Source organism: Chelmon rostratus, chromosome 17, assembly GCF_017976325.1.
Source record: "Chelmon rostratus isolate fCheRos1 chromosome 17, fCheRos1.pri, whole genome shotgun sequence".
NCBI classification, from domain to species: Eukaryota; Metazoa; Chordata; class Actinopteri; order Chaetodontiformes; family Chaetodontidae; genus Chelmon; species Chelmon rostratus.
Genome location: NC_055674.1, coordinates 16,939,674 through 16,961,017, shown reverse-complemented (window position 1 = coordinate 16,961,017; position 21,344 = coordinate 16,939,674). Strand labels below are relative to the sequence as shown.

At 44.1% G+C, this 21,344-nt stretch overlaps 2 protein-coding genes across 4 annotated transcripts; both read right to left on the bottom strand.

Annotated features, from left to right (window-relative positions):
* Positions 1–951: 951 nt before the first annotated feature.
* c1qtnf6a (C1q and TNF related 6a) lies at positions 952–9,499 on the bottom strand. 2 transcript variants are annotated; one of them, XM_041956893.1, is made up of 4 exons: positions 9,449–9,499; positions 6,649–6,819; positions 3,854–4,057; positions 952–3,305 (listed from the first exon to the last, which is right to left on the bottom strand). In XM_041956893.1, exons 3-4 carry the CDS (start codon positions 4,047–4,049, stop codon positions 2,752–2,754), a joined length of 750 nt encoding a protein of 249 aa, XP_041812827.1. In that variant the 5' UTR covers positions 4,050–4,057; positions 6,649–6,819; positions 9,449–9,499; the 3' UTR covers positions 952–2,751. The 2 variants fall into 2 exon arrangements, with proteins under 2 accessions (XP_041812827.1, XP_041812825.1); XM_041956891.1 differs by lacking the exon at positions 9,449–9,499 and having other exon boundaries at positions 6,649–6,982.
* Positions 9,500–11,408: 1,909 nt separating this feature from the next.
* il2rb (interleukin 2 receptor, beta) lies at positions 11,409–20,239 on the bottom strand. Of its 2 annotated transcripts, none has more exons than XM_041957027.1 (10): positions 19,926–20,239; positions 18,919–19,016; positions 17,375–17,519; positions 17,144–17,210; positions 16,920–17,013; positions 16,655–16,800; positions 15,207–15,384; positions 14,566–14,668; positions 14,378–14,483; positions 11,409–13,899 (listed from the first exon to the last, which is right to left on the bottom strand). In XM_041957027.1, the coding sequence occupies exons 2-10, from the start codon at positions 18,995–18,997 to the stop codon at positions 13,120–13,122; spliced, it is 1,698 nt and encodes a 565-aa protein (XP_041812961.1). In that variant the 5' UTR covers positions 18,998–19,016; positions 19,926–20,239; the 3' UTR covers positions 11,409–13,119. The 2 variants fall into 2 exon arrangements, with proteins under 2 accessions (XP_041812961.1, XP_041812962.1); XM_041957028.1 differs by lacking the exon at positions 19,926–20,239 and adding an exon at positions 19,211–19,864.
* Positions 20,240–21,344: the final 1,105 nt, after the last annotated feature.

Genomic DNA, 21,344 nt, shown 5'->3' with positions numbered 1-21,344 from the left:
CTATATTAGCAAATTCTGAGATGTCCTTCAGAGAAGAATTCATCATGGTCTCACCACCACGACGCAGAATAGACACTTTGTGCAGTGATGACTGATATGAAGGCAATGTGGAAATCGGGGAGGGAAGAATCCTGTATCAGTGCAGCTCACAAAAATGTTAACAGGAAATGCTGACAATATTTGCGAAAAACAAGGAAACCTCTTGATATTTAGGCCTGAAAGTCAACATGCCGACCCACCACACGCATACTGTTTTTCATAATACATTCATGACAGTATATGTGTATTATGTGTATCATATGTGAGACACCAAACAACTGCCATAAGAAAGCTGATGGGGCAAAGAAAACAAAAACAGGATAAGGATAATGTTAAAGCTGCAACACAGAAACACTTAACTTTGGGAAGGCAACCAGTTAATTATGCAGCAACTCTACATGGCGTCCTCAAGGTGTCACTGTGTTCAGGTCCATCAAAATCTGCATTACAAGAGGCGGTGTGGACAGACCAAGCTGTGGGTTTGGCAAGAACTGCAACATGGATGTGATCCCTCACTGGCTTTCCATTCACCAGTGTTTTTAAAGGTCTTATTTAACTCAGGCTGAACTGATTCCAAGGTGTACCCCAGCCTCAGAAATGACCCTGTACCCTTGTAGTAAAAACATATCAAACAGACTGCAAAGCTGCATTCACTGACACCATCATATCAGTGACTTTCAGGGGCATCAGTTCTAGTCCCATCCGTCACCAAAGGGCTGACACATAGAGACAAATAACAATTCGTGCTCACAGTAAACCTGGTCACCAATTAACCTGCATGTCTTTGGACTGTGGGAGGAAGCCGAGGAAACGCACACAGACAAAATACTGAACCGGCGTGCCATCAATGACAATGTGAACGGCGATGCAAACCATCAAATAAACAAGAGAAACACAGCCGTCTGTTTTGCTTGTTTTATTTTTGGAGAATTGTACGAGAAGTGTAACTCGAGAGCGTACGCTGCCCTCTAGCGGTCACAGTGAGGAACTATATTCAACTTACAGCTCAACAACAAAGTTAATGGCGGTATAATCGTTATTGGTAAAACCATGTGCAAATATAGTATGTTAGTGTTATTACTACAAATAAGAGTACAATAAACTTGGAGTGACTACATTAATAACAAGCGTTTTTGGTTTCTGCTTTTATCCTGCTGGAACCGATGATCAGTGTTCACTTCCCTCCAGTGGTCACACTGAGGAACTACATAAAAGCAAGACGTCAAGGCGGATATACTAATGCTACCGGTCAATATACTTACAACCTGTTACTGCTTTATGTTGCATTCGGGCCTCCAGTTTCTGCACAATGCACAGTTCATATTCATTCACTTTATATTTACATGATGCTAACAGGGAGAGAGAGAATAATCAGCACCTTCTGTCAAACATGTTTAGCACAAAATATTCAAGTGCACTTGAAAAGCAAAACACAATTCAATCAAAAAATATCAAGTCAATCAAAGACATTACATCTTAGTGGGAGAGAACGTTTTGCTTCCTGCTGCTTCACAAACCCAAACTGAAGGTTCATACACGTGAAGTTTTGTTAGCACCGTGTTATTAGCACCACACATGAAACTCAGTAACAGTCCACATTACCGGTGAAAGATATATCCTATTGCATTAACCATTGTTATGTTTCTTCATTACAGAGTGAGAATACTATCAGCCATCTTTCAATTTGAATTTTCTGTCATTAAAATATAGCACATTACAAATTAAGCCTTTTTTAAAAAATCTAAATCAATAATCTTAGTACTCTGTGGGGTAAATCTTAACGAGGCAACATTAGCAGCTCTTATTTGACATTTTGTGAAATACACTTATTCACTTTTTTATTGAGAGCTAGTTGAGAATGAAACCACTCTCATGCCATCACACTACATCTAGCAGCCAGTTAGCTTAGCTTAGCACGAAGTGTGGAAGTCTGGCTCTGTATGACAGTTATAAAATTTGCAAACCAGCACCTCTAAATCCCAGCAACTGGGCCACATGACAAAGCTTGTGCCATGTAGTACCAGCATGTCATCATGCATCGCTCCCGTCCTTCCTGTCCCTCTCCAGCCGTCACTCTCTAAATTAAGCAGAAATGCCTCCCAAAAAACCCCAAGTTAAATCTCACCAATTAGCATGTTATTTTTGTTTGTTTAATTTGTACAAAACCCAAGTGAACAAATGTCAAGTCTGTACTTGAAACAAAACATAACGTACTAATTTTTGAGCTTTAGAAGTGTTGGAGGCAGATTTTGTTTTGTTTTGTTTCCCAATTTCCAGGCTTTGTGCTAAGCTAAAGTTCGCTAAACCGGTGGTTCCAGATACAAATATACCATACAGATGCAAGAGTGGTCATCAATCTCCTTATCTAACTCTCAGCAAGAAAACAAGTTAGCATAATTCCCAAAATGTTGAACTGTTCCTCTAATGAAACCCTGTGGAACTTCTTTTACTGTTGTGGCCTGTATGCAGTGTGAAGAAAATGAATGTAATACAGATACTTTCAAAAAAAATACTGGGGCTCTGACTGGACTCAGTTTATTTCTTCACATACTCTCAGAGGTGTTGCTCATCCTCCAGCAGCATGGTGGAGCATGCTGAAGCCTTCTTTAAAATCTACATATAAAAGGACAGTGAACTGAGTTCTGACTCCAGGTCAGTTCAGTATGTTTGCTTTCCACACAGCTGACCTCAGCCTTGCCTTCCCTCTCTTACTCATTTTCCCTCTACGCTAGCTTTGACGAGGTACCCATTGAAAGTGATATAGACGTCCACGTCATTGCTGTAAATTGCGTTCTCCCTCTCCCTCTTGTACAGGCGGATCCACACCTCGTCGCCCAGCTCCAGCCCCAGCATCAGGCTCTGGCTCTGCATGATGGAGCGGTCGCTGGGCTGGGCGTACACGATGGCCTGCTCCTTGTCGTTCTGCATGATGTGTAGGTACGTCTCTTTGAAGTTCCACGTGTGAATGTTGATGTTGAAGAAGTAGATCCCCGGGACGTGGCAGATGAATTTCCCCTTGAACATGTCGAAGTGGTCGTCCATGTTGACGAACACTGTGTCAAACACGAGCGCCTGGTAGGACTCCAGGCTGTGGAGGGATTTGTGACGGCCGACGGAGAAGGCGGAGTACTGGAATTTGCAGGGGTCTCCGGGAGGACCCGCCTGGCCCTTAGTGCCTTTGGAGCCCATGGGACCTCTGGAGCCTGGAGGGCCTTCAAGTCCAGCTTTACCAGGTGTTCCTCTGTCGCCACGTTCTCCTTTGTCACCTGCACAGAATAATATTAACAATAGGCACCAAAGTCACATTTCCATCCCTGGTTCAGTTCAGTTCCAGATAACTGTTCATATATTTTGGGTTTATCTGTTGGCTACTTGATGCTGGAGCTTTTCTTAAATTATTTTAACTGTCAAGAAGCTCAAAGATGCTGGACCTGGTTTGACGTTGGCCCTGGCTCAGCTGTCACATGACCTGGATGTCTTCATAAACATGTCTAGAAAAAGAGCTGAGAATCTGCGGGAGCTAACAAGACTCCTTTCTAGATTTGTTTCCATTTCATAAATCGGTTCTGAAAGTCCTGTTTTTTCAAAATGTGATATTTTTCAGCACTACTTAGAAACCTGCAGTATCTCTGACAGCTTCTAACAGCTCTGTCTGTTAATCAGCACACGAGAACTTTTAAAGCTCCATATATGGTGACAACACTGCATCAACCAAGAGGAAAGGAGCTCTCAAGTTGAAAAATAGCACGGTTATGATGGACATGTATGGGGTCATGTCAAATGGCCCACTGTTGTGGTACCACTGATAGAGTACCTTTGAGGATGGTCATGTTGATGTATGTGCGGACCTCCGGCACATGACTGAATCCTAAGGTGGGAGGCTGGGCTCCGCTGCCCTCTGCTGGCTCCAGGTGATCACAGCAGCGCCTGCAGGGGACAGGAGGAGCAGTGGGAGGAGGCACCAGGGCCACCAGGGAGGTGAGGGACAGAAGGACGAGGACGCCCAACATAGCTGTGCCTACAGTTGGAACAGAGATAACGAGATGACTGGAAGAGCCTGAAAGTTTTGGACTCTTTATCTTTGAATTTCTGCTGGGAGATCTGGTTCTGGATCTGGTAACTTGGCAATTTATTGTATTTGACGCACTGTGATTTGATCTGGGTCATCACTACAGTGAACTGTGGTGCCTCATTTGAATGACTGAGCCTTTCCAGGATGCTCCTTTCATACCCAATCATGATACTATCACCTGTTACCAATCAACCTGTTTACCTGTGGAATGATCCAAACAGGTGTTTTTGGAGAGTTCCACAACTTTCGCTGCTCCTGTGATTGATGAGCTGGACAAAATTGGTGCACTGACTGACCGACGAAGACCGATTAGCACCCATGGATCCGTGCTGCTAGCTAAAAGTGGCTCTATGAACAGGCATATTAAACATATGTACCAGCCAAAATATCAGTTGTTCAGCAGCTGCTCAGAAAATAAGATCATTGTTAGTCCTGGATGTCGTTCCCAGAGCAGTGGAAAGTAAAGAGGAATCTTCCAACCTGAGCCAGACAAAACACTTATTTCCCCCAAAAGAAGAAATGGGAGTCAGGAAATGTGGAAAAATAAAGTGAGGCCTTCTTGCAACAAAACAAGCATATTTATTTATGAGTTGGACACGCAGTGTCATTTCACCTGCCGCTCGATTGAATGCCACAGACATTTTCCTCCCGTATGTTTCCATAGAGCCGACTCTTAAAGGTGGAACGGTGCCTCACTCATGTGCTTCTCATCCAAATCGCAAAAGTAAAGACAATTTCAAAATAATAGGAGGCGGCAGGGATACAAGGATCATAACTCCAACAATGACCCTGCGGGCAGTCCATAATTAATCACCAATTAACTCATGGGTTCACTGCTCTCAGCGATTCATTTTATCCAGAGAAGTCAGTAAAGTGGGTTTTTTTTTCGGCCAGTGAGCCAAGCTGAGTATTTTTCAATGGAAAAGTGATGGCGTCTGCCAGACTGTCAGTGATCAGCCACCCTCTGTGCACTGAAACGGGAACAGTGTGTGCTGCTGTGTTTATACAGGACAGCTGTTTCCATACTGACAAATGCATTCTGCACACGCGACCGGACGTCGACGCTGAGCAAAAGAACACAAACACACATATTCTGAATGTTTAAAAACTTCATCTACTGCTGCAGTTGTGCAAAAGCAAACTTGAACTGATGGTTCTTCTTAGTGCTTACAAAGGCAGCTGGACTTTTGGAAGGTGCTTCCTCAACAACTTCCAAGGTGTGAATGATCGTGCAAGAGGACAAATGTCTGGGACTCAGTCAGTTAGAACTGAAGAAGCATCTTGGATGAGTGGAAACGTCTTCTGGAACCTCAAGCAAATCCAGTTGCCTTTTAAAGCACTTAGAAGTACCACGACCTGGATGAGGGAGAATCTTCACAGGCTTGAACCGATGGTGTTTCCTTCCAATGAACTGTGACGAAAGCAAACTGTAAATCTGAACCAGTGAAACCTGCTGGTTGGAATGAAAAGATAAATTGGACCAGAGTGTATTTTGCCTGTTGGTACACACTAATACAGTCCAAATTATATCTTTCTGAAAATGTGTCCAAGGAATGTTGGTAGTTTTGAAGACGCCGATGTGGGGGTTCATATTGGGCTGCGAAACAACTACAAATATACAAAATGACCATAAAGGAACAAAAAAAAAAAAAAAAAAAAACGACAGAGAGATAAAACAAGTATGAAGACACGCAAAGCATCTACAAAAAGACACTAAACGACTACAAAGAGACACCAAACGACTACAAAGAGACAAAACAACTACAAAGAGACAGAAGACGACAAAAGGAGACGCAAAAGACAACAAAAGGATACAAAACAAGTAAAGAGAGACAGAACGACTCCAAAGAGGTGAAGAAGTACGAAGAGAGAGAGAGATTGTCATCTGTGTCGGCCACTGTATGTTTACCACACTCTCACAATTGTGTGCACGAGCAGTATATGAGTGCGTGTGTGTGTGTGCATGTGCATTCACAGCAGCCGCTGTGCAGCTGCACAGTGCGCTGCACATTCAATCAAAATATTCTTGCTGGTGCTGATGGAGTCCTTGTCTGCTCTGAGTCATCTTGGAGTGGAAATGCTTGTTCTGTTGGGATTTCCACGCTTTTCCTGTTGCACTCCTGCACTGACCAGGAATATTACATAACAGGTCGTGGAAAATCCCATTTGAGCTGGAAACTTGTATATGAAATATGCACAATGCTGGATCCTTATATGGCATCTGTAAATATAGCCTGCATACAGTTTGTATTATGCAGAGTTTTAATTCCTCAGTATAAGCTTAAAAGAAGTTTAGCAGGGATATGCCACGCGCTGCAGCAGTGAAAGCAACATGTAGTTTCGCCAACACTTTGCAGGTTTCCATCCATTATTTTCTATGGGCGCGTGTTAATGATTGCCTCCTGCAGCCTGCCGCGCGTAGCGCGCCCAGTTCAGACGGAGCCGCGATCAGAAGTTCACCAAACAATGCAAAACGATCATCTCAGCGCTCATGCTACCAGGCGAAACGACAGATGTTTGATCTGAATGAGCCTCACCTCGTTCACGTCTCTGCAGCCGCTTCAGTCCGCTGAGGAGAGTCCTGAGTCAGCAGCGCTCTCTCCTTGGCTCTGAGGGAGGGAGCTGAGAGCTGTTTCCTCCTGATCCCTCCTAGTTTCACGCGGATTCGGGCAGCAAGTGGCTGTCCGTTTATTTGACAGAGTTATCGCCTGTAAAACAAAAAGGCTCTGTGATCCTGGTGTGAGGGTACAGAACTTCTGCAGCTGGTAGAGCCTCTGAAGGCAGAGCAAGTGTAGCCTGCAGCTGAAGCTGTGATCTGATTAAACACCAGCTACGATTTTAAAGTGTATGCTAGATATGATCCACCGCCTTGACCAGTGTGTACAGAGGAGAAGAACTCTGGTGGACCACCATCCAGGGACTGCAGTCACTAACCCCCCCCTGCATTTCCTGTGTGCTGAACTCCTGCATTCCTCCCATCTGCTGCAGCTGCAGAGACAGAGAAGCTGTAATCTGTACATTTCCAGCCCTAAATTAAGACCAGTACTGTGCCTCACAGGCAGATGCCAGAGAAAGTGTGATTATAGGTCAGAGGACAGGGGCTACGTCCAGAGAGAGAGAGAGGGTGAGAGACAGAGACAGTGAAAGAGATGTAAAGCATCAGTGGGGAGACGAGACAGAGGAGGGACCTCCAGCCCCTGGATCCCAAGTGATCCACATGACCCAGATCACCATCAGTACGAGCACATACTGTGTCTGCACTAAACTGACACACCTGGCAAAAAATCATAGACCTACTGTTATTCAGCTTCATGGCTGCTTCTGATGAGGGCTGGGTTTTTTTTGCTGGGAAATGAACCTATTGATACCACTCTTTTGTGTGGCGATACTGGGCTTGTTAGTTTAGCTTAGCATAAAGAGTAGCATTTTCATATTGGGTTGCTCACTGATCGAAGAAACAATACAGCGTGTTTATTAATGAGCTTTAGAGGTGCTGCCAGGTGGATTTTTTTTTTTACCTTTGGGTAGAGCCAGGCTAGCGGTTTCCCCCTGTCTTCAGTCTTTGTGCTAAGCTAAGCTAAACGACCGCTGGCTACATCTTTACTGGTGTGGTAACAATCTTCTCAGAAGAAAGTGAATAGGCAGGGTCACAAAATGTTGGACTATTCCTTTTGGTGCAAATGAAATTTAAATTTAATAGCTTTTAGGGGCTAGGCGATAAAACGATTTAGAAATTTGCAGAGGACGCAGCGTTTGACGAAATAACCCGCGTCAAACGATATCCTTGCCCCCGTTGCAGTAATTTGCATGGGGAGGCAGTCGTGTTGGAGAAGAAGAGGAGGATGAGGCAGAGGGCGCGCACACGTGTAACATGAGCGCAGCTGTTGACCATTACCGCCGTAGGGCCCCCAGGGTTTGATGGAGTGTTATGCAGTTACATCAGGAGAACATTCCTCTGGTTTGGTGTGTATGCAAACTATTACGAGACTCCCCTGAAAGCACCTGATGCACTTCATGCTATTCTTCCAAACGTTTCCTATCTGTTGTCTGCAGGACTCAGACGCTCTCTTCCCGGTGAAGCTCATGACTCTGCCGCCTCTCTCTCTCTGTCTGACCCCAGTGATCCTCCTCTGCTGTTCTCTCAGGTCATATTTTTTTGGAAGTCAGACCAAATAAAATGCTGCTCCTGCAGTCTTAAATCACAAGTCTTATCTCTCTCTGTTTGGTATCTATTTTATGGGCTCCAGCTGCAGTATCTCAAAAACACCATGCCATTGCACACATCCAGTTCTTCCTTTCTCTGACCTTGGAGTTGAGAAAGGTAACATGACCTTTGACCTTCCAGGTGAGCCATTTGCTCCTCTGAGCATGGCGACTGCTGACCTCAGCACAGCTGCTCATTTTTACAGCTCATAAAACTGAGTCAAACCTCAGAGGAACACCAGGGGTGGAAGCGTGGCTGGGTTTAAATTTCTAAATCAACCAGTGGAAGGAGATCAGGTATTTGTGCTCTGTGCTAATAAATAGTGATTGGAGACTTTAGAGGGCAGACGCAGATTTTGGTTTGCCCCCCACCTGCATAGTTTAGCTCTTCTCATCACCATCATGGTGACTGCATAATCATGAGTCACTGCATTCAAAGCCGAAAACCAGAGGTGAGTTGAAATTCCAGACCTCAAAGCGTTCTTGTGGTTCAGCTCAGGAATGGACAGTTGGTCAGAGAGAGCTACTCAGAATTGAAAACAGCTTTGCTCGCTGACACATCCGAATGCTTATAAATCCATCTGTGCATGCACACGTTTCGTGAATCGACGATGCATTTTACTGGCCTAAAACTGATGACTTATAATAAGATGACTGTTTGCTGTTCACAGTGAATTCTGTCCTGCAGGCTGCACATTTTTTTGATATCACCGAACAATCGCTCAGAATTGTTTTTGCAATTTCAATGCAAGTATTAACGTTTTTTCGTGCAGGAGGACTGTAAACTGGAGGAAACAGCTAGCCTGGCTTTCAAAAAAAAGTTTTGCGATATAAAATGCTGATTAGTGAGCTGTAGAGTACATACTGGTAGGCAGATTTTATTACCTTTGGACAGAGCCAGGCTAGTTGTTTCCCCCTGTTTTAAGTCTTTGTGCTAAGCTAAGCTAATAGTCTCCTTGCTCTAGCTTCCTAATTAGCGTACAGACATGACAGTGATTTTCATCTACTCATTTCCCCAAAAGGTGAGCCAGCGCTTTAAACAAAACAGAAAGCTCAAGAATGGAGGATGTGCTGCGAGATGTGAGATCCTATCCTCACTGCTTTGGTGCATCCTTTTCACATGCTGGCCCTCACCGCTGTGGCTCCTGTGGTGGTTGTGACTGCTGTGTCTCCTCCTCCTGACAGCAGTGGCCTGGCTTTCTGTTTCTGCTCTGTGTGAAGAGGATGAAACAGCCTGATCCTCCCCTTCCACTGTGGGTTAGATCCAAAACAAGCCCTGTGGCTTTTCAACAGAATTTACAAGGTTTTTTTTTGGTTTCATTCTTTGTCTGTTTCATGTACTCCCCGTCTCTCCCTCTCCGTCTGTGGCCAGCTGGGTCAAAGCGTCCTCTGTGATTGACTGAGGGAGCAGAGGAAATCTAAACAGGCTGAGACTGCAAAGCCATCCAGCTGGACGGACGCCCGGTGGACGCTGCCAGCATACTCAGCAGATAAAGATCATATCTATTGAATCAGGGCGTAGGGACTGAATGTAAAGTGATAAAGATGCCAGTTTTTCACTGTACAGGCGACATTAACACTAAACAGACCCCAGAGAGGGAAGATTTTCTTCTTTTAGTTCTCTAATGTCACCTGTTGGTGGACTGAACACAGTGCATCAAAGATACTTCAGTCTATTCTGGGATATAAATGAGAACTCATTCACACCAAAAATCACTGCCTCAAAACTGATACTACGGGCAGAAAAAACACCATAGAAAACTACTGGATCACCAATCAAACCTGAGACGATGGATTAATTTGACCCAGTGTTATTAGTTTTTTTACCCAAACTAAAATATGGTTGGAAACTGTTCTAAGCTACTCAAGCCTCCTTTTTCTTTTCTTTTTTCCTTTTACTTTTTGTCATAATTTGTTTCTGATTGTTTATAATATCTGTATCCTTTACAGTTTTCATTGCTTCAGGCACAATATTTGTACATCAAACAAAAAACTGTCACAGTTTTAAGGTAAAACTTGAGCTTGTTGTGTGGAGGGTTAGTCAAAACAACAAAACAACCATATTTCAGTCGGAGTGAATACCCCCAAATGTAATACATACAAATAACACATTGTCTTGGGTTTTGTTGGTGATTGTTTTCCCATTTAACCCAGTACCCAGGGTGAAGTTCACCAGGTATCGTTTTTGTGCTTAAATAAAAACAGAAGCCCATGTAGTAACATCCTTCATCCAATCACGTGTTCACAAAGTGTTGAACCTCGCTCCATCCTTGCTTGTGAATGACTGAGCCTTTCCAGGATGCTCCTCTCATAACCAATCATGATACTATCACCTGTTACCAATCAACCTGTTTACCTGTGGAATGATCCAAACAGGTGTTTTTGGAGCGTTCCACAACTTTCCCAGTCTTCAGTTGCTCCTGTCCCAACTTGTTTGAAACGTGTTGCTGCATTAAATTCAGAATAAGCAGATATTTACAAAAACCAATGAAGCTGATGAGGTAAAACATTAAACATATTGTCTTCATACTGGTTTCAATTGAGTATATGTCTAAAAAGGATTAGAAAATGATCATATTCACAGGGTTGTATGTTGATTCAAACTGAATCAGTGATATTTTAGTTTGTATGATAGCTTCTCCTGTGAAGAACCAGTGAATGCATTTACAGCACTGCTCATAAATAACCTGCATTTGTGTGTAGAGTGTCTTCTGTTGCTGCATTTTTAGTGGCCTGATACATTTTGGGCTTGACATATAACAGGTTAAGCTCTTGTGAAACGGAAAGTGGAGATGGAGAAACACTGATGGAAAGCGACATCTTGTGTGGTTTCTTACTGACATGGCTAAATATTGTGAATTCTTTGTGAGGTGAACGGATGTCGGCTGGTTGTGTCAGAGTTAAATGTCAAACCACACTCTAATACACGCGCTCACTCTCGCACACACCACCAGGACCACCTGACAGGACACGCAAACACCCGAAGCTACACGCACACACAGCTCAGGCTGCCTCTCGCTCTCCGCCTCACGTCGGCTCACATGCCCACCCCTCAGCCTCCACAACGACACAGGAAGTCAAAGGGTGACCCATTTCTACCAGAGGTTTTATTTTGTTTGGTCTTTGCACAGATGACACGAGTGCAGCGGAAATACACTGCATATATAGAGACAAGAGCAGCGACATTCATCACCGACCTCAATGATTTACAGTCACCTAGAAATAGCAATCTGATAAATATTCCACTAAATCAGTTATGCTTGTACACACATTTCTATATGGTGGATAGTAAACATGACCAGGTGCTGCTATATCGTAGGATGGATGCCCTGTATCTGAAATAATGATTAATAAGGATAAAAAGTGCTGAATTGACCCGTTAAACAGTATGAAATCATTTTTAAAAAATGAGATTGACAAACAAAACATCAGAGGCAAACCAGCTGCCTTACTTTTGACAGGAGATAGACGGACATCATTGCTTAAATGTTGCTGTAGGGGTGGTTAGTTACACCATTAAACACCAGATCAGACTGTGCGAGCACTAACAAAGCCTTGTCATGATTCCGCTCTACAGCGATGCTCACATGCTCTTTAATAAAGGTGATTTGATTACACGACCAAAGCACATTAAATCCTGCTTCACTGCTTTCACCATTACAGATCTGCCTGTAATGAATGACGCACGTTCATTTAGCCAAATTCTCCTTTTACTCGAAAATGGTGTAAGTAGTTTTAAAGGAAGAAGACTTGGAAGATTTGGGTTAAAGCAACAAAAAGCTACATTTAAAAAAAAAAGACAGTGTCATTAATAACTGACTGGAGCATTTAATTTGAAGTAATGTCTACTTTAATGCTCTGCTTTGCAATGCTACTTCACATGTATTTGCAGACTAATGCAAATAAAGCACAATGAAACATAAAAAAATACCCGTTAGGAGTCCCATAGTATTGTCCGCATTCAGCTATAAGGTATTGTGCACTATTTTACATATGTATCAGCTACATAATGGGCCAGCACATTATCTATAAACATGTATATCTCTCTCTCTGAGACACCAGTCTCATGAGGACAAATTCCTGCTACAAAATGATTAGAATTATGCACTTTTATGACTGATCAAATGACTATGCGTCATGCTACAGGGGTCCCTCTTTCCGATGTAGTAGCACAGAATTATCACCCGACTCTGCAGCTCCCCCTTTTTCGTTCATTATCTTGGATTTCCTGCGCCTGCGCTGTTTTTGGTTCACTCTCACCGCTTGTGTTAAACTTGTTTCCAGCAGCAGCAGCAGGCAGCTGAAAAAGCGCTGTGATAACCCCACTGGACGCTGGCTGTCCATCATGAAACAGCTGACAAGGTTAGCAAGTAGCTGGTGAACATAGTGGAGCATTTAGCAGCTAAAGAGACAGATATTTCCTTTGGGAGATGGTGAATATTGGACTACGTCCAAAAATATGACTCAAAATAAATGCCAGCATTAGCTCAGTGTCTGCTGAATGTGGAAATGGGCAACTGTTTGCTCACATGTTCACCATTAAGACTTAATAAAGTGATAATATGTCAGTCATGTGGACTCAACTTCCCTCAAGCCACCAAAAGTCGGTTGTCATCAGTGTGGGTTGAAAGCAATAATAATAAAAGAAAACATAGTAGTTAAAACTAAATAAGAACACTTGCTGTGTTGGAGATGACTGCATCCACAACCAGACCAGAATAAACAGTACTCTGCTCATGATGTAAATGCATTCAATCTAAAATGACAGCGCAGGGATATTTATCTTCCAGATAAATGACGACTTTTTAGATGGATTTATTGCTGAACGTTGTCTGCAGCTCTTTGAGGGTCAGGTACCCTGTTTTACAGGGCTCCACAGGCATGGAGGAAGACCTGCACACGGCACCGGCCAAAGGCCAGGCTGCATAGCTACCGCTAGCAACCAGCAAAGGTGTATCCACCTGTTGACTATCAGAGGATACCTGAGTTAGACTGGGGTTGATAGGAGGGGGTGGAGGGGAGGAGAGGGGGCACATCCGGGAAGGATGATGCACAGGGAGGATGAGAAGAGGAGAGGTCTGGTGATCATCGGAAACCTCTTCCCCTTCCACACCCGCAACCTTTTTATCTTCCTTGTCCTCTTCATCTTCCTTTCCGATGCCAAAGCCGGAGTCTGGGCTCAGCGGCTCCCTCTTCAAGCTCTCGTAGCTTGGGAAGGTGTTGATGGAGGGGCAGAGGGAGAGGTGGAGGCTGTGGCTGTTGTTCAGATTGTGGAACTCCTCCTGGTAGGTGAAGTAGGCGGGATTGGGGTCAGTTGGAGCTGAGCTGCTGGAGGAGCTGGACAAGAAGTAGCCCATGTTGGAGAAGCCGGACGAAGAGGAGGAGGAGGAATCGCCAGCGACTCCGCTGGTGTCTGAGCCGGCCGAGGAGTAGCTCTTGCAGTGAAGCAGGGCGGTGGTGGAGCTGGAGGAGGGAGAGGTGGAGGGGACCACGTCGGAGCTTTTGCACAACTCAACCGGGGAGATGTGGTCGCGTGGCTGAGCCGTGAAGAATGACACAGGAGCCGACAGAGGATTCAGCCATTTCTACGGAAAAACAAAGAGACATGTAGATGCAATATATATGTGAGTGTGTGTTTGAGTTTGTTTATCAGTACTGGTTGGACTACAAGCATCAGACAAACCACACTAAAAAAACTTTCTAATCTGGGACAGATTGTGGCTGCAACTTTGTCCAGTTTACTGGCAATCAGTGGTTAGCAGGGAGTGATGCACCTTCACTTCTTACTAACCTGAACCAGAACTGCGAGCTGAAAACAGGCAAAGAGGTCACGCAACGGCTGAGGGGCCCCTAACAGCAAAGGCTCTGCCCCCTTTTGTACACACACACACTTGCACTGGAAGTTTGCCAAAACTATAGCAGCAGAGCCCGAGATACCTTAACTTTGACTCCCTAGTGTGGGCCAAGCTCGATCTGTCTCTGGAGCACATGTGTCAAAACACTCTACGCGGTAGGATACGGTGGTAAAAAGGCTGAACGTCTGCGGAGAACATTTGTTTTCACCTTCAGATTTCCTCCGTGGACAGAGTGCAGAGTGTGGAAGTACTTCGACGGGTTCGGCACCGGCTTCTCTTTGTGGAGCCAGCAGCAGCAGGCGGGGGCCGCTAGCCTGAAGCAGCAAAAGGGAGCCGCTGATTAGACGTGCTGCGTTCAAGCACACGCACGACCAAACCAGCTAACATTACACTCACCCCTTGCTCACGCAAATCCTGTGCAGGACCAGCATCACAAGTACGAGACCCAGGCTGAACATGACTCCGCAGATCATCAGCGACGTCTGATCCAGAAGCCACTCTGAAACACAGAGCTGACATTAAAATGTGTAAAAAATACTCTAAATGTTTTTGTCTACCCTCTGATCAGAATCAAATTCAGCTTTATTGGTCGCGCATGTGTGCACATACAAAGAAATTTGCCTCCGGTTTTTCATTGCTTTCAATGCACCTGCACAGGAACACACAACTAAAAACAAGAACAAAGCTGTCAAAGGTAAACATTTGACTAACATACTGCGTATGGATACATCTACATATCATCACGACTCTACTTTCTATTGTATCAAGTCATCCATTTACAGCATCTCACCATTAAAACTTGGCTTTTCTGCAACAAACGTATAAAACGTATGCATTCAATTAAAGGGAAGCCACCCGACATGTTGCTTTTGTGAGAGAGATCCTGAACCAGACTGGACGACTACATTTCCCAGCTGGTTTGGGGTCATTTTGGGATCCCCAGAAAATCAATTTCCTTGTAAAATGCTGGGACTGACATAATAAAAAGCCTGTGAGCTGCTTCATTTGCCACGACCTGAAGTGCAAAGCGTCGTTACCTTTATTCTGCGACGCTACATCTGCTGCTCCTTCCCAGGATGTTACTGGACTCCAGTCGCTCCAGTGGCTGTTAGGCCAGTCAGTGGGGTAGACTCTCACCCTGACCTCGCAGTGCCCCTTCAGTTGCCAAGAAGGTATTCTTAGCTTTAATTCCCGTGTGGACAGAGTGCTGGCCTCCTGATAACAGATCAAATTCAGCATCTCAGTATTTGGGTGTATCTTAAAGCTGCCGTCAAGTCAACACCGATGTTTAAGTGTTTTATCAGACATGTCTTGTGCTATAATCAGGAATCAGGAATCATTTATTGTCATCACACCAGTTTCCAAGTGCAACGAAATTCTGTTCAGTTACACCTATCACCTATGCGCCAGTATCTGGCCCAGCATTGACAAATAAGTCATTTTGTAGGTTTTCTTAATTGACAGTGTAGTGTTTTCCATTTCCAGGATGACAAATAAATGTTAATGACTCAGCCTGCACTCGGTGGAGTATACAAATTTTGCATCCAATAAAACGCTTTCTGATTTTTGACTGCTTTCACAGATTTGGGTGAAACTGGTTTGTATTTGATTGGGGAAAATATTTTCTGCTTTTCTTATGTGCTCCGATTGATGTGCTTCAACCTATCTCAACAACACAACAAATAGCTTCACTTGTTGTTAAGGTAATTGCTAGGTGGTACCTAGCAGCCTCTGAGACCGACAGAGGCCAGTTTGATGACAGGGAATAACGTTCCAGTACTAATGTTTATTTACAGTGTGTCGTGATGGGAGAATGGATTGCCATGAAATGTATACACAAACAGATCTGGTCCTCATATGACAAAGCTTTAGAGACATCCTGAGGTTTCATCTAGCGCCACCATGAGGTCCATATTTGTGGTTTTGAATGACATGTAACGGTGAAGTTGCAGAATGCAACCAACTGAATACCCGCCGCCTCATCCCTCCACTACAAAGCGTGCAGGGGAACCTACAGTAAGCGCGAACCTCATGAGAAATACGAAAGGCGACTAGCTGGTGAAGACAGCGGAGCCACATCTGTCCCTCTGGAGTCACAGCTGAACAGACCGAACACTGGACTGGAAACATGACTGAACGATAATGTCGCTCCATAACTGCTGCGTGTGTAAGTGAGCAACAGGTTGCTAACAAATTTGCCAAATCAACTTAAAAGAGATGATATGTCTCAATTTTGTGTTCATGTTTTTGTTTATTGTCACAGGTTTTATTGCCAAATAGCAAACGTTAGCACGCTAACACCCCAAGATGGTGAACATGGTAAACATCATGCATGCTAAACGTCAGCATGTTAGCATTGTGGAGCATGTTAGCTTGTTGATGTGAGCATGTAGTTCGATGCACTGCTGTGCTGAAGTGCGGCCTCACGGGGCAGCTTGCACAGCTGTTCATTGTCCATCTGTGCACGAATGTGTGTCCCTCTCACCTTCCACGCCTGTTTTTTCTGCTTGATTTGAACTTCGAAGTCACAGGATTTGATGAAGACAGAGCGAGGACTGCTCCCGTTCCATGAGATCCAGGTCTCGTTGGCGGTGCTGTTGACGCTGGGAACACCTGGAGGATGCATCTTGACTGCATGCACAAGCGCACACACACGCATGTACACACATGGAAAGAAAAGTGTGCAATTAAGTAATTTTCAGGAGCAACTAAAAAGGTAACAGCTGACTGAGGAAGTAAAAGCCACTTACTGTGATTCAGTGGCTTATAGTTTGTGAGGTTCTCCACCAACATGCCGTCACACTCCATGCTGATGTAGGGCATGTCTTTAAAACGGTTGAATTCCTGGCGGGAACCCGTAATATGATCAATAAAACAGTGAAAATAGAAATTGTGTGGGTAAAGCAAGAAGAAGAAAGAAGAAATCCATGAGATGTTTACAGGTTCTTATGAACGATGCATGTTAGCGACTTACTTTATTTTCAAAGGCAAAGCTGCAGCCTGGAGGAGAGCCCCCGTGCTGCTCCAGCTTGCAGGTTCGACTAAATTAAAAAACAACAAAAATCACCATTAGCTGCTACAGCTTTGACTGACTGACGACGTTGCAGTTTTCATCTCCAAAGCCCAAAACAAAACCATTTTTCCCCCCAATTTTTTTCTGTCCATAATGTTTTGGCAAGTAGTGATGAGTATTCTAACATCTTACATTATTAGGCTGGGGAGTCTCATGTTGTTCACCATGATCCTTGTTCTCTTCGTACCAGTGATCAAGCAGTTCACATCAGGAGCCACCGGAGAGCCGTTCCACGTACAGCTGACATTGTTGACAAAGTCGTTTACGCAGGAGAGTCCTTGATTGACAGACACAACCACAGGCAAAGAGAGTCGTTGGACTTGACCTTCAGACAGAGCAGTGATCTCTGAACGTACTTGCTTGGCAGCCGCAAGGTTAAACTGCAAACGGTGAGACGTCCTTTTGAAGGGTTGAGTTTACAGTTTTTCTCAGTCGCTTTGGTGTTTTTCTCACATCACTCTTAAAATTTGCGCAACAGTTAGTGCTTTTCTCAAAACAATTGGTGCAAACTGCAATGCTTAGTGGATAACCTGCAAAAGCACATCACTTGCTAAAAATGGATAGTCCATCCTTCAAAAGCAAGTATTTATGTCAATGAAACTGCCAGTGTCATCAAAATAAGAAGCCTTGACGCCATCGGGTATGAACAAGATCGTCAAATGGCTTTGTCATGTTTTCATTATGACAGTTTATTCTCTCAGTGTTTTCCAAAAAAGCTCAGAACTCGGTGACACTACCTGAAAACGCTCAAGACAGCACTGTACCCTTGTACCACCATTGAAAACAACAGTAAAGTTACACATTGCTGTAGTTAGGTACAAGATGCTGAATATGTATGTTTCACATTTTTACTGTATATGTGCTTTGCATTTCTACAGCATTGTGCAAAAGAAAAATACACTGCAGTCACTTATTTAGAACGAACATAAGAAACACCCTTTTGGTTGAGCTGTGCACAAATGTGAACAATACAACAGTACATATTGTAACTGAAGACAGGTAAATCATTCTGGCACATCCAGACGTTCCTGTCTGTCTGGCCACATAATTGTTCAATTTAGGAGACATTTCCAGGAAAAACTGATAAAGAAAGGTATAAAATTTGCTTGACAGAATTTGATAACTAGTTCAACAATTTTGTATGTAATGACTCAAGCAATAAACTGAAGACTATTAGTTTTATTGGGAATGACTATTCAGCATCCATAAGTATCGTTCATTTTGACTGACTAATGTTTAAAACAGCAGAGAATTGTATGAAAGCAACTGATACATGTCCAAAAACATTTGCAATTGCTTCAGAGGAAGGAGAAATTGTGACTATGATGTGCACAAATGACTAAATGCTGTGGAGGTTGAACTAATGGTTATGAGAGTTTTCATTCTGATCTGAGAAGAGCACCAAAGCGACTGAGAAAAACTGTAATATGGTCACGTTTACTTACAGTAACATACTGTCATAAATACATGTGATGACCTGCAGTGACACTTCTGATGCAGCAGAAAAGAGACTGTGCTGTTTCACTTTGCCTCTAAAAAGTGAATTTACTGGGAGACCAAATGAAAGAGCTCAATAAGAGAATAGTGAAGTAAAATAATGTTATTATCTTCTATAGCTTGCACCTGAAGGACAGTAACACAGAGACTGTTGCACTTCTGAACACACTCAGTTATACCTTTCGAGCCTTTGTGTGAGTGGGCTGCGTCCACTGAAAACAGGAGCGCCAGGGCGTACACGGACCACAGGGTCTCCATGGCCGTGACCACAGTATGACTGTGAACAGAGGATCAGTGCATGCTGCGTGTTAGAATGACTCTGAATGAATGATATTAAATGTATTAACAGATTGAGCAGGAAAATGTTCACACGTGAGAGTAAAACTTCAAACAGAAATACATTTAGCATGTTTAATCCAAAATTTAAACTGAGGAGTATGCGTAAATATCTCAATCTGTCAAACTTCAAACCTTTTCCTCCCCACTCAGACAAAGCAGCGGTCACGTCCCCATGGCAACTGGGTGGCTTGAGAACAGTTATCCAAACTAGTTTCTACCGCTATGTGAAAACGTTTCTTTTTTTTGTATTGGAGAGAAACTCATTTCTGAAACCTGGCCGTTGAAACTGCGTCAGCCAATCACCATCAGAGCTGTGAAATGTTGAGAGTGAGAAAACAACACTAGAGCCGCAATGAGCCGAACACTCATCCTGAGAAGGCGGGAAAGAGCCGTTCCAAGTGAAACCTGAGTGAAAACACTGGCACCTGTGCTGGTGTTAGACAGAGAGCTTATTAAGGGCGTCTTACAGTAAGATAATTGTGAAGTGTTGTCATGAGCCAAATGTTTTGCCACAAGGTCACACATTCTGTCACCAGTTTGAGTCATCGGGCGTTGCTGCTTTTTTTTTTTTTTTCCTGTCAAACCCTGAACTGAGTGGGGCTATTAATGAAAAGTGCAAATGTGTCACCATAATTGCTGTGCAGGGAAAATAAAATGACTTGTTCTGAATAATAGCAAAAGATCAAGAAAACTTGTGTAATGTCGTCAAAAGCAAGAAAACAGCCTGCGTGAAGAAGCACCGTAAAAAATGATGCTATGCTACGTCCACATATTAAAACAGCAGAAAATATAGAAAATATAATTCAAGTTATTCTTGAACATCATCAGTAAGACAGTGAAACAGTACCTGATGAGTCCCGGTCAGTGAGGGCTGCAGATAGTTCCTGAGAGGAGGAAACTCATTGTTGTCCCCTCTGCTGGACTGACGAGTTCAGAAGGTTTCCTTTTCTCATGTCTCTTTCTGTCCCTCTTCCTTTCTACTTGCACATCACTCTCTCTCTCTCTCTGTCTCTCTGTCACTCATCCCTCTGTCTCCCCATTCTCACCCCTCTCTTCTTTAAAGTGCCCAGTGACATTTTCCATTTGTAACCACAGCCTGTGTCTGGGGCTTACAGGAAGCCTCGCGGAGTTGTGTGTGATAGTGAGAGGGGACGGGCCCGGGTGGGGGATGGTGGAGTGCGTGAGGGGGTTGTTTTAGAGCGGCGCGCCGCCTCCTGCTCACCGGCAGCAGCTACCTGGACCTCATCGCACCATTTAAGATAATTACCCTGAAAACAAGAAATACAAAGTGCACCGCATCCGGTTTCAATCGCAACGTAAAGTGGGTTGTGTAAAGAGACGCTCGCACGTCCTGTGAAGTGGTTTGTGTCAATGAAACTCAGCTTTAAATGACAATTCAGAGGATTTAAGATGCTTAAGCCACTAGATTTAGAACCACAGGGTTATTTAAGATGCAAACACACACACACACACACAGAGCTGCACAGTGCCAAAACCACTGCTGTTATAGCCGTAACCACTGCAGGTACACACACACACAAACAGTTTCCTCTTGTTCACATTGGCCATTGCCACCCGTCACCTCACTTTATTTTAAATGCAAGACCCCTGGCAGCGTAATACATAAGGGGCTGTGTAAAAAGTACGACGAAGTGAAAAATGGAGTCATGCTGCAGATGGAGAGTGTAGAAAAAGTGGTCGCAGAGCAGGGAAACATTTGGAAGAGTATATTTTGACCCAGTTACACTCAACCCTTTATAGTCAAATGCCAAATGTGTGTAGCAAGTGTGGCACAGCAGACACAGTAGGTACAATCAGTGTGTTCATCTCAGTCTTAAAAGTTCAATGAAGGGCCGTTGTGCAACACTCATCCACGCTGTACATGCACATATATCCAAACCACAAAGCATTCACACGTACAACAACAAATGTTGCGACACAATATGTTTGAACTCAGTGGCTGAGTGGGTTCAGGCCTGCAGCAGGCCAGAGAGTGATGTGATGCAGCCCCCACCAGTTCCTGCTGTTACTCAGGTGTCAGCTAGCAGCGATAACAGGAGAGACACGGGCAGGGGAGGGCTGAAACGTGCGGAGGAGGCGCAGGAGGAAGAAGAGCACACAGCTCTCACCGAAAGGTCAAAGGTCCCTGCCTGAGGCGGGAAGCTGCTCAGGGGACCAGAGTGATGTTTGTGCTCAGAAGGCAACGAGAGACCAGTCTCCATCAGCAGACCACAGAGACGGGGGGTGGGGGTGGGGTTCAGTGGGG